The sequence below is a fragment of the Salvia miltiorrhiza genome, chromosome 4 (assembly GCF_028751815.1).
Source record: "Salvia miltiorrhiza cultivar Shanhuang (shh) chromosome 4, IMPLAD_Smil_shh, whole genome shotgun sequence".
NCBI classification, from domain to species: Eukaryota; Viridiplantae; Streptophyta; class Magnoliopsida; order Lamiales; family Lamiaceae; genus Salvia; species Salvia miltiorrhiza.
This window is the reverse complement of record NC_080390.1, coordinates 16,911,847-16,928,287: the sequence shown is the minus strand read 5'-3', so window position 1 is coordinate 16,928,287 and position 16,441 is coordinate 16,911,847. Positions and strand designations below refer to the sequence as shown.

The 16,441-nt window shown below is 39.1% G+C and overlaps 1 protein-coding gene across 1 annotated transcript; it reads right to left on the bottom strand.

The window, feature by feature from the left end:
• Nucleotides 1-342: 342 nt before the first annotated feature.
• On the bottom strand, nucleotides 343-971 carry LOC131019855 (glycine-rich RNA-binding protein RZ1C-like). The gene is made up of 2 exons (XM_057948475.1): nucleotides 706-971; nucleotides 343-601 (listed from the first exon to the last, which is right to left on the bottom strand). The coding sequence occupies exons 1-2, from the start codon at nucleotides 947-949 to the stop codon at nucleotides 570-572; spliced, it is 276 nt and encodes a 91-aa protein (XP_057804458.1). The 5' UTR covers nucleotides 950-971; the 3' UTR covers nucleotides 343-569.
• Nucleotides 972-16,441: the final 15,470 nt, after the last annotated feature.

Sequence of the window (16,441 nt, the reverse complement as noted above, 5' to 3'; positions counted from 1 at the left end):
CTTTTGTAGACATTGGTCCACACAAGTCAGAGTGAATCAATTCTAACACATGCGAGGCCCTATTCCCCTTAGCCTTAAAAGGCTTTGCCGTCATCTTTCCTTCTATACAGGATTCGCAGGTTCTAAATGGAATAGCTTGAAATTCTTTCAAGATTCCATTAGTAACGAGCCTTTGGATCCTATTTAGATTGATGTGGCCTAACCTTAGGTGCCACGCATGCGTATATTGTTCATGAGAATAATATTTCCTCTTATTCAGATTAGGACAGATTTGTGATGTAGATGCAACATGGACATAATTTTTAATTGGACATGTAATAGTATAGAGAGAGTTATTCAAAATTCCAGAACAAATAGTCGTGTTATTTTTCATGATAGAGACACCTCTATCAAAAGTAACAGAATATCCATCCAAAAACAATTTTGAAACAGAAATTATGTTCCGCCGAAATTCCGGCACATATAAAATATCTCTCAAAACTAAAATGTCATCACCAAAACATAAAGATAAATCTCCAATAGCAACAGCTGCGACCTTCGACGCATTGCCCATGGAGATGGTGATCTCATCACTTTCCAGCTGCCTTGTCGGCTTGAAGCCCTGCAAGGTGTAACAAACATGATCAGTTGCCCCTGTATCCACTACCCATGAATGTGTAGAAAACGAGGCTAAACATGTCTCAATTACTAGAACTTGTGACGTACCTTGTCCCTTTGCCTTGAGCATCGGACAATCTTTCTTCCAATGCCCAGTCTTGCCGCACTTGAAGCACTTTCCCTTTGCCGTCGGCTTCTTCACACCGCCGGTAGGGCCGTCCACTTTGGCTTTGCCACTCCCACTAGCTTCTTTGTCATTCTTGCCCTTTGGACCTTTCCACTTCTTTTTCCCGCCTTTCGACGAAGAAGTAGATCCCTTGGCAGCGACAAGAACCTCTTTCCTAGTGCCCATGACTCCCTCCGCCGTAACTAGAGCATTCAACAACTCATTAAGAGTATAGTTGGCCTTGCTCATAACGACATTGAGACGAAAGTTCTCATAGGATTTAGGGAGAGTGTTGAGGATGATATCGACTTTGGCTTCGCTTTCGATACCCCCTCCTAGCAGATCAAGCCTGTAAAACAAATTTATCATATGCATGACATGATCGTGCACAGAACTGCCCTCGCTCATCTTACATGCTAAGATTTCTCTCATTATGTTAAAGCGGGTAGATCTTTCGGACTCCCCATAAACCTCAGAGAGATTCAACATGATGCCAGCCGCGTCATCCATGACCTGATGCTGGAGTTGCAAAGTTTGCGACATAGTCATCATAATATAGCACTTGGCCATATTATTTGACTTATGCCACCTCTTATGCGCCTCACGTTCCGCATCAGTCGACTCATCAGTTAAGGGCGCGGGACGTGGAGTGGTAAGCACAAAACTGTGCTCATCAGCGTCAAGAATATACATTATGTGGTGTTTCCATTCGGTATAGTTAGGACCGGTGAGAGGATTGTTTGCAAGTATAGAGATTATCGGAGACATAGACATATCTGAAAGTAAACAATTTAAACATGTAAGAACATGAAGCACATAATTCGTAACAATAATATTGTAACCTTTTGATAAAACAATATTAATGAAACCTCCAACGGCTCAAAGAATTCCATATGTAAGCCACGTTCGTGTGGACGTTTACACATGAACTCCTCAACCAGACTATTTACCTAGTCATTTAATTTCCATCCATGTCAACTTAACCTTTTAACAAAGGAAATTAATAGTTGGACTTAAACTAGACCATATCATTTCAAGAAGGGACTCCGTTGGGGAGTTGTACATTGTACTTGAAATGATATCTAAACAATAACCACAATTTAACCTTGATGATTAAATTCTTGAAATTAGCATACTCACAAGGACCATACCGCTTTCAATTTAATCTCTTGGTTATCTTATTTAAAATCCATCCTCTAAAGTACTTATGAGAATTACACGAGTAAGCCACGTTCGTGTGGACGTTTACCGCATAGCTCCCACTACTTAAATGGATTTAAATATTTTTAATAGAAACCTCAACTTAACAAACTTGTGAAATCAAATACGAAGTAAGCCACGTTCGTGTGGACGTTTACTCATATTCTCAATCACTTTGTCTTGAGGCCGCATGTGGAGGTCTAATAATAATTTTTAATTGCTTAAAAATTATTAAAACTGTTTAGTCTTTTTAATTTCAAAAGGTTTGTTCATGCTCAAACACATAATCCTAATCATGCTTTTCTAGAACGCAACATGTAAAACATGCTCCCAGAATTCTAAAACATGCTTAAGAAAACGATAAACCTACTATCATGCTTATCTAAGCGCAGTTAATAAAGCATATTAACAAGCAAAGACATAGAAAAGCAGGTAAAGAGCATAAGGGATTAACACCACGACATGCAAAGAACATAATTAAAGAAATTAAATTCTTCGTGACCCATTCGTGGAATCCCAACTTCTAATCTATTAAAATAAAAACAGAAAAGAAAAACCCAAAAACATAAACTTGGCCCGAACACTTTAGGCCCGTCTTTGGAATTAGGGTTTGGGTCCCCTAGGGTTTGGAAACCCTAGCTGCCGCCGCCTCCCTTGAACAGCCGCCCCTCCACCGCGCAGCAGCCGCCCGGCGCTCAAGGCAACCCGGCGCTGGCAGCAGCCTCCTCGGCAAGCAGCAGCGGCAGTCGGCAGCGCTCGGTGCCTCCAGCAGCAGCAGCGCACGGCGACAGCAGCGGCAGCGCGTCGCCCGCTGGGCGCGCAGCGCGCAGGCGCCGCCCCTGCCGGCTGCCTCCTCTCCGTCTTGCCCAGCCACCGCATGCAACAGCCCGTGCAGTAGCAGCGTGCACGGCGCACGACCAGGCGCGCGCGGCGCACGGCGTGCAAGCGCTCGTGCGCGTGCTGCCCTCGGCGCCGGCAGCCTTTGCCGCACCGCACCCAGCACGCCACCTCCATCCACCATTCTTTCATCGTTGATTCGTCGTCGTGCTCGTCTCGTTCCTCAGTTTTACAGATTACAAAGGAAAAACAAATACAATATGAAAAACCTAATCTAACCACGGATTTTCTCGTGGTGAAAAATGATTACAACGTCAAACGACGTATTCCACGAATCAACAGACCACGAAGAACAACAGCAGTAAAAACAACGCACATTATTAATCGTACATAAATTAATAATAGAGCCAAGAAATTAATCATGGGCTCTGATACCAATTGAAGGAATATAAAATTGAATTAACGTTCCGTTTGCCCGATGATCATTTCTTGGTTATTATTAATTTATCATACAACGATTAATCTTAAACATGCTCCTATGAATTTAACAGCTGCACATAGGTGTTAGGAATTACTTACTTGAGAAGCGGATGCAGAGGTCGTTGATGATCGTATCGAAAGACTCCAGTTCTGATCTTCTGAACTGTATCCCGCTCAGCTTTCACCGTTGGATGGACAACGAGCTATGAAAGTCCCAAGCTAGAAATCTCCTACACGTTTCCTGCGCTTCCCACAGCTCTCAAAAACCTAATTTTATCAGTGTGTATTTCCTGAGAGCTGACAGCTGTATTTAAAGAAGAAAAATACAGAGAGGGGGCGCCAGTAATGAGTGTTGGGCGATTTCTAGCCCTTCTTGGGCTAGGAGACATTGGGCCAGTCCAGGGACCAGATACAAGAAATAAAGATGGGCCTCAAATAAATTAATTTATCCATGGTCAGCCCAGACCATAATTAATTTATAAATATCAGTTCATTCCACTAGAGAACCAATATTGACTTACCCATTTATTGCCGGTGTTGAGTCGGAGCTTGTATTTAGACTTATTAAATCCTCGTATTTAAAATATCCGACATCCATTAATTAATTAGAGCTCTGACAGCTTAAATTAATTAATCTCTTTGTAATCCTTAAGCAGTACCACTCAAACCTTATTATTGCGTCTGAACTTAATCAACCTGCAGGGTTTAACGCAATAAACATTATTGAGCTCCTTAAGGTGTTGTCATTATCCTCTATCGGATACAAGTACTAATACAGATAATCAAATATCATATGTTAACCGCTATCACCCAAGATACAGAGTACTCAAGTTACTATATAACTCTCACTCATAGTAAATCAAAGGGATAAACGAATCAACATATATATCTGAAATCTTATTAGTATTAAGATCTTATAAGTTACCGAGATCTTGATTCTACACTTAAGTCAGATAGAAGAATACATCTCATTGTGGTCCTATCAATACGTAATGACGTACCAGTATAGATAAGTAGTCAAGACAAACTACTTCCATCTATACCGCATCCTAAACCAATAACTTGTCCTAGAGTTATTTCGGTTGTGATTATTTTATATCTCTTGAGGTTATTCCAATTATACGGTCTTCTGTGATCTACAACATACCATATAATCTACTTATATAGAGATAAAGAACATACATATGCAATCATGAACACAATCAGATAGGAGATAAAACAGTGAGCACATGAATCATTGTATACAAGCATAAAATGTTCTTGCTTTCAGTATACAAATCCAATATATGATGGGTTAGAGTATGGGGCAGGTGATGGGGAATATCGGCCTTTTCTTAAAGAGGTACTCTCAAACTTACCTACTATAGATTCAAGTGAAGGGGATTGCGTGCTTCAAAGGTATGATGGATCAGTAACCAGTGACTCCAAGAGTGAATATATGCCCTCTAACTAGGAAGAAACTAATGAGGATGATGATCCTAATAAGGAACGTGTATAGATGATGAAGAATATTTGGATGTTAGGCAAAAAAAGAAGGATGAAGGTCCTGCTACTTGGGGGTTGGGGAGTTAATAAAGAAGTCTCAGTCTGAAAAAGATGAAGAAAATGTATCAGAGTATGAGGAATCTGATGAAGATGTTAATAGTAGTGAGAGTGACGGGGTGAAGAGAAGATGGTAAGACCTAAGAAGAAAAAGAGTAGGTATGATCAAAAATTTGATTAGAAACAGCTTGATATCACGCTAGAGCTCAGATTTGCAGATGGGCATGAGTGTAAGGTAGCTTTAACAAGCTGGGTAATTGCAAATGAAAAGTTTATTCAATTTAGGAGAGTATCACAAGATCAATGTGAGGCTATTTGTAAGCCTACATGTCCATGGGGGCTTTATGCCTATGTTTTAAAAAAGGGGCTCATTAGGTATTTGAATGAGGAACCATCAACCTATGTCAGTGAATACTACACAGTTAGTAGGTACTTGCAGACATGCAAATATGCTTTGGAATGATGAGCTGTTGTGGTCACAGTGTGATGGTGACAACTTAACATCAACTGAATGATTTATTCAACTTAACATCAACCGACATCTGATATTCAAATATAATCATTTGCAATGATTTATGCACTTTGAAATACTATTTTGTTAGTTCAATTGATGAAAACAATATATGAGTTTAAATAATAATTTTTTGATAAAGAAAATTTATTGATATTGATTTTTAATTAAATTATGAAATAATACATATTTATATATTATATAAAGAAATTGTTTTTATCAATATCAATATGAAAAAATTGATATTGGCCTAATTGAAGGGAAAGGTGAAAAGGAGTGCGAAAATATAAATGACAGACTTGAGGAGGGGAGAAAGCGAGATGAGAGAGATATAAACTTAAAATTGAGGTGAATGAGTGAGGATGAGATAGAGTTTACTTTGTTGCACCTGTAAAATTAAATTAATGTATTTTTTACGCTTTTGAATTTATTTGATATTTGTATATAGAATATTTCCATTGAATTTTATTTCCATGTATTATTTTAAGAATAACAATGGTAATTTAAAGGATGGTCTGTTCTTTTAAATTATTGGTGTTGTAAAAGATGGTCATAGTGTTGTTAAAGTACCACGTGATATTTTGCTCAATCGTTTTGGAGGTTCGTTGCATGAGATAGTGTCAAACACTTACCCACTGTATACTGATGATGATTATTAATTACAGGATATAGCTTACTTGCAATTGAAATGATGCATGTAAATCTAACTAAAGTACCAATTTTTTGGCTAATATTTACATGTCTAAATTTTTAAATAAAATTAGGTGTTCGGATATACATAATCATCAATTATTTTTGAAAGTTGAAACTCCAGTTGCTCTATAAAGAAACATAGATAACTGTAATGAAATTATATTGATTATTATTGGTTTGCAAGTTTATAAAGAGAGATTGTGGAGTGGACATAATGTTTAAAATAAGATTTTAAGACCTTGATTATCGTTTACGTCATCAGATCCAAAATTATTGTTCAAGTTCCAATGTTGGCATTTTTATTTGTTGTGTCTTATGTAATAACGATTAATACAAGTTATGGTCAATCTGTATCAAAAGTTACTAATCATCAAGGTATGAAAATTATGATGAAAATTGTACTCATAATATAGTTCATATTTAAGTTTTCTAGAATGTTTTATGCAATTAACTTAACATATATTACTTCAATCGTACACAATATTTTCTTTTTTGAGAACTACTAATTATATTTTATATCCATTCATAGTCAATATTTAAAACAAGACACTACTATTTAACACATCAACTTTGATTTGTCTCTTTCTCCTCTCAATTTTAGAGGATCATTTTTTCCTCTCTCTTTTTCCCCCCCTTTATAATATTTATTTAGTGTAATGTTGATATTTCTTGAAATAATCGTTTTTACTTTCTAAGAAATGTTTGTGCTTGACTGTTTTAATAATATAGTAAGTCGTATGTTGTGAAACTCTTTTGTTTTTTCAGTTCCTATTTTTTGTATTATGTAATGTAAATTTTGAATTTGATTAGATTACTTTGTATATTTTTTTTGTATCACTTGAATTCATTTATACAATTCTATAGTACTCCCATTATGTATTACAAATACGAATGAATAATCGAACCCTGTGAAGCAGAGGTATAAATTGATATATATGGGAGCAAGGGGGGTACAAATGTATCCTCAAATTTTTTTTAGCTATGTACATATATATAGGGAAGGGCTACCGTGAAAACACTTCTTAAAATAAAAATAAAAACGTTTTTCAATGTATGAATTTTATGTAGAACACGTATGAATTCATCCAACAGAGTTATGAATCAACCGTAGATCTTGATGATCTAACGGCTGAAAATTGTTTATATTTTATATTTTAAGAAGTGTTTTTTTATTTTAGCCCTCCCCTATATACACACACACACACACACACACAAGGAAAAATATAATATAGTATTATAATAATTATATCATTATGTTAAATGTTTAACAATTTACAGTGATTTGTTGTATTAATTTGTTTAGTTTATGTTATTTTTGTCTTTGTTTCTAATTAGATAAGCTTTAATATTGAATTTGCGTCGATCCTCACGTTAAAGTAAATTAAAAGAACTATTAATAATGAAATTAGTTTATTTGTTTAGAAGATAAAACAATTTCTAAAAAAATACACATAGAAACACTGGTATGTTTTGTATCATTTTATAGTACCGCTACAATACTTCATAAATACGTATCAATATTCATGTCGTGCGAAGCGCGGGTATGTTACTCTTATTATATATGTTGTGCGAAGCACTGGTATGTTTTGTATCATTTTTTTTTTGCTTTTTACAATTCTATATATTAATGTTATTATATATGATAAATACGTATGAATAATTGGATCGTGCGTAGCACGGGTATAATACTAGTTATACATAAAACTAGTAAGTGACCCGTCGAAATTCGACGTAGTCTATTAAAATATAAATTTATGAAATTATTAATGTATTTTTTGGTTCATGAATTTTTTCACTAAAATAAAGAATTTAATGAAATTGTTTTAAAGTAGAAAATTATAATATTTATTTGAAATTGACCGACCTAATTTAAATATCTTATGAAATTTATATCTAAGCAGAGTTTCAATCTAACTTTGTTGTGATTTTTAAGGGATCTGTAGTCTTTTCTATAGTAGTTTTTTTATTCCTAATATACAGTAGGTATTAGAGGCAAATTAAGATATAATAAATTTTAAATCGTGTTCATTAAAGTATTATTGATTAAGGTATATTAGTTCTACATTCTTATCTTAAGAGTGGTTTTTATTTTAACCCAATTAAAGTATTATATACGTTGGAACCTGAATTGATCTGCTCATGAGGTCGAAGATAATTTTTTAGAGAATATAAATAGAATTAATGACATCAAAGTCATATATATTGAATAAATCAAGTACGATTTTAAATTGAAATTGGAGAGTTGGATATTATGAAGTATAATATTACAATAATCATTACAACCTCAAAATTACAAATATGGGTTAATTGCCTGTAAATCCATAACGTATACACGGAATTGGTTTTTGCACCTAATTTAAAAAATCCGCTTTTAAATACATAACCTTTCATTTTTGTCTTGTTTTGTCCGGTGACCGATTTTCTCTTATCCCTGCACCGGAAAATGACACGGTGGCAGCCAGAATTGATGTGGTGGCTGCCGGAAATTGACACATAAGCATATTATTGACACATGGAAAAAAATAATAAAAAAAGGAAAAAAAATCACATGTGAAATACCCCCCCACCATCGTCTTCTTTCCCCGTTTCCCCACCCGCCACCCTCCCTCCTCTCCTTCCCCCACCATCTGCCACCGGCCACCGATCTCTGCAAATCGGCCACGCCACCAGCGCCGCCGCCTTCCCTTCCCCCATCCTCCGCCGACCCCTCCCCTTCCCCCACCCTCCGCCACCGCTACCTGACCAAATCGAGAGAGAGATCTCCGCCGGCCCCTCTCTGAAGCTTTGAAGGGATAAAGATTGAATTTTTATGTTGCATTTTTGTTGAATTTGTGGTGTTTGGAAATGTCTTTTGATTTTGCACTTTTCTCTATTGATTTTGTTGAGATTGAGTTTTATGTGTTCGTCATTGGAATTGTTTGTGGGAGGGGATAGGGGAAGGCCGACGGGGGAATTGTGGAGGGCGGGGGGCGTCGTCGGCGTGTGGTGTGTTTGGTTGTGTGTGTGTGTGTGGCTCCGGTGTATGAGAAATCGAGTTGCTGCTAGTCTGAATCGAAGTCGCAAATAGGGGGCATCGACGCTCCTGAGGTGGTAACAGAGGGTGGCGGCGGCGGAGGGACGAGAGTCGGCCTCTCCCTCTCTCTCAATTTCTCAGATCTTTCCCCTTGAATTCTCGAATTCCATCGAGGCAGCAGCGGCACCGAGGTGGGGGAAGGGGAGGGGGGACGGACGGCGGCGGGCGCCGGTGTCCGGAGGTGGCAGGGGGTGGCGCCGGATTGGGGAAGGGGGAATTAGGGTTTGGGGTGGGGGAATGGGGAAGAAAATTAACGATGGGGGGATGTTTCTTATTTCTTTTTTTCTTTTATTTTATGCCACATGCCATAATATGCTTAGGTGTCAATTTTTGGCTGCCACGGTATCAATTCCGGCTGCCACCGTGTCATTTACGGCGCCGAGGTAAGAGAAAACCGGTCACTGGATAAAAATGAGACAAAAATGGAAGGTTATGAATTTAAAAGCAGATTTTTTAAATTAGGTGCAAAAACCAATTCCGTGTATACGTTATGGATTTACGGGCAATTAACCCTACAAATATATGTATTTACTATTTTTCGTGTATGGATATAAATAAAATTTTATTGATCAATGGAATACTAATATAAAGATTTTTAGACACTTAATAGTTTTTAGATGTATAATGATTTTTAGATATTTAATAGTTTTTGGATATGGAAATTGATTAAAAATAAAAAATAAAAATGAATGAGAATTGAGGAAAATTAGAATGGAGTGATAGGCTTGCAGAGTTGGTTTTTCTCGCTAGGGTTTTCAGCTTGCTGAACAAGTTTCGTTCTTTCTTTTGTTTACGATTGTTTCATTCTTTACGTTAGGGTTTCTTGTTACGTATAAATATTGTTGGGTCCGGGGGGGTCTCGAATAGGTGTATGGGGGGGGGGAATACACCTATAGGCTATTTTTATGACTATCTACAAACCTCAATCAGAGGGATCTCAGTCAGAGATAGAAACGAAACTTTACATGCAAACAAGACACATGTTTAACCGAAATAAGTGTTGACCAACAGGGTTGACGACTGATACTGAAAGCTCTTCAGTAAAGAGTTATCAGTTAAGTCACTGGAACTTAACTGATCCACGTAAGGGCTTCAGTCGTGTTTGCAGAGATGAAGATGATATCTCTCTTCCTTACTATCAGAGGATAGTGAGTCAGATTGATATCATACGCAGCGGAAATTAAACTTAGTTTCGAATAGCCTCGGTGGAGCAGATAGTTGGATTAAGGTTTCTCTTTTCAGTTAGTCAGCATTCAGTTTTATCAATTGAAATAACACAGATATGAATGTAAAACTGAAAGCTGTAAATAACACAGAGACTTTTACGTGGTTCGGAAAAACTCTTTCCTACATCCACGGCTGGTTGATCAGACCAACAATCCACTCCGCAAGTGCTTCCCGGGTGCACTGCAAACCGTGAACTGAAGATAGCTCTCTCTTCAGCACCTACACACCTAGCGTAGGGTTTCCCTACCTACACACTTCGCGCAGGATTTCAGCACCTACACATCTCGTGCAGGATTTCCTTGCTAAGCACACCTCGTGCTCAGACTTCCCTATCAGAGTTCAGAACACCTTCTGAAACTCCGAGTCACTCAAACACTCTTATGGGGGAGAGGTTTAAACGAGTGCCAACTATACTTACAAAGAACAAGTTCTTTGAAGCAAGTTTGACCTTTGGCTTCTGGGTACACAGAATATATGCCTAGGGTCTAAGAGAATGTATGTAATCAGCAGTGACTGATTTTGGCTTTGAAATTCTCTTCTTCGATTCAAGCTTTGGGCGGTTTAAGCTTTAGGCTGAGTAGCTATTTCGGCAGAGCTTCAGCTTATGTCGTTGAATCGGTGAAGATTGAAGTGATCCTCGAGCGCTATTTGTAGGAGAACTCTTGAATAGATCCGTTGGCGTAAATCGTCCTCAAGATTTCTTCCGTTGGAGAGCAATTCGAATTTGGGCTGAGGCTTCAATCTTCGAGGTTCCTTGTCTGTGTGGAAACGGCTCTCTTTGATGGACAGGAGATGTGACATCTCTGAAAAGTAACCACCAGATAGGAATGACCTCTGCAGAGATAAGATATTGAGATATCTCTGCATTTAATGCGGCTGTACTTGAGCGTACGTGGCTTCCTCTGAACGTTGGAAGATCAGTCCTAGGAGGAATGTTCAACTGATACTTGACTTTAGTATCAGTCCATGGCGCGCATTAAATAATCAGTCTTCAACTGATTATTCAACTGATACTTCAGTTGGTAACTGCAGTTTTCAGTCTTCAGTCTTCAGTCTTCGTTCTTCAGTCTTCGTTCTTCAGTCTTCAGTCTTTGACACCGCAACTAAACTAGAAACGAACTCTAACACTTGAGTTCAAAAACGATTCTAGTCTATTACATTTAAGTCCTATGAATTTTGGTATCATCAAAACAAGGGTTAGGATATTCCACAAGGTTCCCAACAATTTCCCCCTTTTTGATGATGCCAAAACCACACAGCAGTTCTAGACAGCAAAAAGACTGAGCTCACAGTACAAGTTCTAGACAAGGGGTGAAAGCTGTTCCCCCTTAACAACAGAACCTAAATAACTTGTACTCAGAGCAAGAACGAAAACAGTTCTAAACACAGAACAGCAAGAAGACAGAAAAACCATAAATCAGAGCCTGGACAAAGAGTCATTGTCTTCAGGGTGAGATCAATAAGAAGTTGTTCTTTTTATAAACGAGAGACTGATAAAGTATCAGTCTAAGATTACATCTTGGGAACATAAAAAGAACATTACAGAGTATTGCCATCTTACTTAAGGTACTTGATTGTAGAGTTTGCAAACAACTTCCCATACCTTTTTGGCTTCTTTGGAGTCTGGATGAAAGTTCCAGATTCTACAGATGGCTGTGCATTCTTTCTTGATCTTCTCTCTGTCAACACCATTTCTGAACCTTGGTGGAGCTGCTGCTTTCTTCTGAGGGTCAGGTATGCTTTGTCCATAAGCCTTATGAGCTTCCAACATTTGATGAACAGGTTCTTGTTCTTGTAAATGCATCAGGAAGTACTTCCAGGCTTCATTCATGCGCTCCTTTTCGCCTTGAATATCCGCAAACACCATCCATTTGGTGTAGCGTTCCTTGAGTTGTTCCCACCAGTCATTCAGCTTTGATGGTATCCATTTATCTGGTCTCTCAAACTTCTCCAGATAGGATACAATCAGTTCACTCTTGAGATAATGCTCAAGCTTTTGACTTTCCTTCAGAGTTGAGCTGAATTCGACCGTTTTCTTCCTCTTCAATTCTGATTCACTAGAAGAGTTTTCTCTGTCTCTCTTCCTGCTAGCTTCAACTGAGGCGAAGGTGGGAGCTACTCTTGCCGTGATTTCCTCAGCCCTGTTTTCCATCTTTTTGAGAACATCGGGGAGCATGTCCGCTTCTTTTTGCATTCGTCTCAATATATCCTCTTCCCCCTTTTTGGCATCAGCTGGAGGAAGTTGGCTTTGTAACTCTTGAAGATCAGTGAGCATTTTCTGAACAAGAGCGGTGTCAGTCGATTCTCTGGTTTGTTGGAGTTCCCTTTCCACCTTTGCTAGTCGTTCCATTATAGGCTGTACCGTGGTTGCAACAAGTACCTGAACCTCTGTTCTTGGCATGAACCTCTTTAGGAACTCAAGTTCCATTTCCTCGAGCTTTGTAGTTAGACTGAGGAAGTGTGTCTTCCTTTCAATCTCTGATTCGAGAAAGAGAGTGTAGAGTTCTTCGTGCTCTTTCTGTACTTTGGGAAAGCCAATCTTTGTATCAACCATTTCAAGCTTGTAATTGATCAGAGAATCTTTCTGTTTCTTCATCTTCAGCTGGATCTCCTTGATCAACTTGTCATGATGAATCATATCTTCGGTTGCCTGTTCTCCGACTTCTTTGAGCTTTTTCACGAATTTTTCACCATAGATTCGCTGCCCTTCAAGCTCGTGTCTGAGAGAGTCGATCTCAAGCCTTTGATCAGCAAGCTGATTCAGCAGTACATCCATTGGGTTTTCTTCAGTATCAGCTATCCTTAAGAGATGTCTGCGTGGCCGATTGTGCTTCCAGATAGTAAGACGCGTATCAGTTTCTTCATCTGAATCAAATAGAACAGGTCCTTCCGGGCGTTCGACGTGTTCTATTGGAATGTCGGATTCGTCAGAGGAGTTCTCCTCTTATTGACGTTCTTCTTCAGTCTTGGATGTGGAAGCCTCAGCTTGATTGGATGAGGCAGGGTAACCAGTTCTTCCTTCAATAGGTTGCAGAATCTCTGGTTCTTGACTGATGTTTTGGCCTTCCGGTGGAATTGCCTCATCAGTGTTTAAGAACGTTGATGAAGTTGGTGGAGATTCGAAGATGTTATCAACTCGTTCTGGAATAGCTTTGTCTGCTGATCTCTCTTCTTCTACAGAAGGAGGAGTATCAATCGCCGTGATGCTCGTCGGATCCATTTCAGCAGTGACAGTCGGATGGGTGGATGGTGGCTCCGGTTGACTGATTGAGTCAGTCATTGGTTGATCATAGATGGCATGATCAACAACAGCTTCCTCCGGTTGTTGAATGACTTCCTCTGTGATGAGAGGCTCTTTCAGCACTTTTGAAGTTTCTGCTTCTCTGTTGTATGTCAAGAAGCGTCTGTAGTATTTGGAGGAGAACAAGTAGCTCATGGCGAAGTTGTCGAAGTCATGAATTACTTCCCAAACATTTTCAATTTGGAAGAGGCTGAGTAGGGAAGCCTCCTCCATTTCAAATGAGTCTTCAGCTCCAGAGCCGAGAAGACTGTTGATTCTAGGGCATGGCGCCGTTTTCAGCAGAGTATACGTTAGGAGTCTGTGAAGGTCCCGGTAGACTCCTTGAGACATATCCACATTTCCAATAATGCTTCGGAGGTGATTGGTGGCACATTGTTGAGCTTCAGTCAGAAAGTCGACTGCTTCCTGAGTTCCTTTCAAAGCAAAAGTGGGAGCTGATTCTGGTACACTCTCTACAACTGTTTTGCCTTTGGATCTAGGAGAGAATTTCCAAGGCATCTCTGTTGGTATTGACGGTTTCTTGGGAAGGGTGGTACGAGTACGTCGAGGTACTCTTGTGCGAGGATTTGATTGAGATGAAGCAGGGGTTTCAGAATCTGATGATGGAGGAGAAGAGATGTCGATTACCTTTTCTTTCGAGGAAGGTTTGGTATCTCTTCTGGCAATTTTGAAGAGGCGCAGGCTGTCTGTGAATTTGATCATCTGAGGCCAATGCACATACTTGTGCTTCTTTGTTCCTTCGATGATGATCTGAGATACTCTGTTCCCTTGTCGAACCATCGTCGCCGGTCGTGTGTTGTGGGCTTCATTGTACAGAAGCTTCAAGTAAGCTTCTTCCCAGTTGAAGCACTCCTTCTTCATCAGAGCAGCCATGACATGCTTCTGCGGTTGAGAAGCTTTGTCTGGAGTTCCCGTAGCGCCTATCCAGCATTTCTGGATAATCTTCCCCAATGTGGCAAATTCTGGATGAAGATGAGACAGAGTGATCTGACTCTTTGTTGATTCCGATTTATCCTTTAGCGCAGTCTTGAGGGTTTCATTTGCTTCATCATCAGTTAGTGAAGAGAGTAGAAATCCGTTGTTTGGGAGATTGAACAATTCCCCAACAATTTCAGAGACGTTGAGAGTCTCTTCAATACGTTTTGCTCCATCAATGATGCTGACCTTCGAGGTAAGTACTCCCGACTTGTTGAATTTGAGATTTTTGTAGAACTCTCTGACAGCTTCATCGAGCAAGTAATTTGGTTCACTTGTGACAAACTTCGTCCAACCATTCTGGCGAAGTATTTCAGAGACCTTCAAAAATTCTGGCTTCTTTTCAAATGATTCTTCATGTATTGTCTGTTCATATCTGACTTCTTTCTTCATTGAGGCTTCCTTCTCTTTGTCAGTCTTCTTCATGTCAGTATTGGCCATTTCGAACAGAATATCAGTGAAGAGAATTTCTGCAAAAGGGGATCTCACAGTAGATTGCTGTGGATTTAGAATGTTAGAGAGAATGTGCAGATGCGATGGAGAAGGTGGAATGGCAGTAGTAATGAAGAAAGTGTGATCATGGGAGATGAACAGTTTCCTAGGGCAAACGAAAAGACGTGGGCGCGGTTTGAAATGTGTGCGCTAAATCAATTATAATAAATTTTGACGTCCGTAGTAAGTGCCCTACAAAAAAATGCCTAGAAAAATGAGATATGCACTGATATAGAATATTTGTCATAATCATTTGCCGTAAATAGGCGGCGTGCAGTGTTTGCAGAGAATTGAAAAGATATGCAAAAAGGAGTTTTTGGAAATTGAAAGTCTAAAGATGGACGCAATCTCTTCAGTCAGTCAAAATCACATCTAGGCCCTTTTAAAGATAGGACAAATAAATGATACGAATAGGTTCCCAACAAGTAGTAAATACAGTCAGTCAGGTCCTGAAGAAGAAAAACATGAACTTAAACAGTGTTCCCCCTGAATAATGTAACCCATAAACATCGTGTGAAACGAGGCAAAAACTGAATAAGCATGAATCATCTATGAACACAGTCTAAATCAAAAGGAATCAAAAATACGGAAGATCATAACAAGGAAGAGCTAGCTAAGACAAACCAAGAACATCATACACAAAATAATGAGTTTCTGTTTAGATGACATTCCTTGTTCTTTCTTAGTCCTTAGTTGATGCGGAGTTGCTTGTTTGGCTTCCTTGGAGGACTTCCTTTTGATTCTTCAGTCAGCTTCCCTTTTCCTTTCCTGTCCTCTTCACGTGTCTCCTTGTTACCAGATTCGGGGACATTGATGACTTTGTCCTGGACGTCCAGTTGTTGTTGAAGGTGAGTGACTGTTGATTCCAGAATCGCGATTTTTACTCTTAGCTCATACGAGACTTCTTCATGAATGAGCATCCTTTCTTCCAGCATCTGGACCCTTTCATCAGTGGTATTTTCAGTAGGCTCTTCTTCTTCAGATTGCTTCTCTTTTTCCATTGCTCTTGTTGAAGCCGACTGATGAGGTGGAATTTCATGGTGGACTTCAAAGTCCTCATCATTGTCTTCTTTGAGAAGACCTCTGGAGGTGAGGTACAGTCTAAAGTTGGGTGCCCAGTCGTGGATGGCATCCCAAACATTTGTGACTCTGAACTTCTCAAATATGTTGTTTTCCAAAGTTTCTATCTCACCATCAGTGAGAACTTCATCAATCTCTTTGTATTGAGATTTGGGTAGAGTCTTGATGAAGATATAGAAGAAATAGCTGACAAGAGCTTGGAACTCTTCAGGATTCAGGGAGGCTAAGACTGTGGGAAAAAGGGTTGTGACACAGTGTTCGGACAGT

Excerpts from the sequence above, each read along its gene's own strand:
- LOC131019855 (XM_057948475.1), bottom strand. The coding sequence starts at position 949 with ATGGGCACTAGGAAAGAGGTTCTTGTCGCTGCCAAGGGATCTACTTCT. Across the intron at positions 602-705 it reads GCTCAAGGCAAAGGGACAAG|GGCTTCAAGCCGACAAGGCA; the intron begins GTACGTCACAAG and ends TACACCTTGCAG.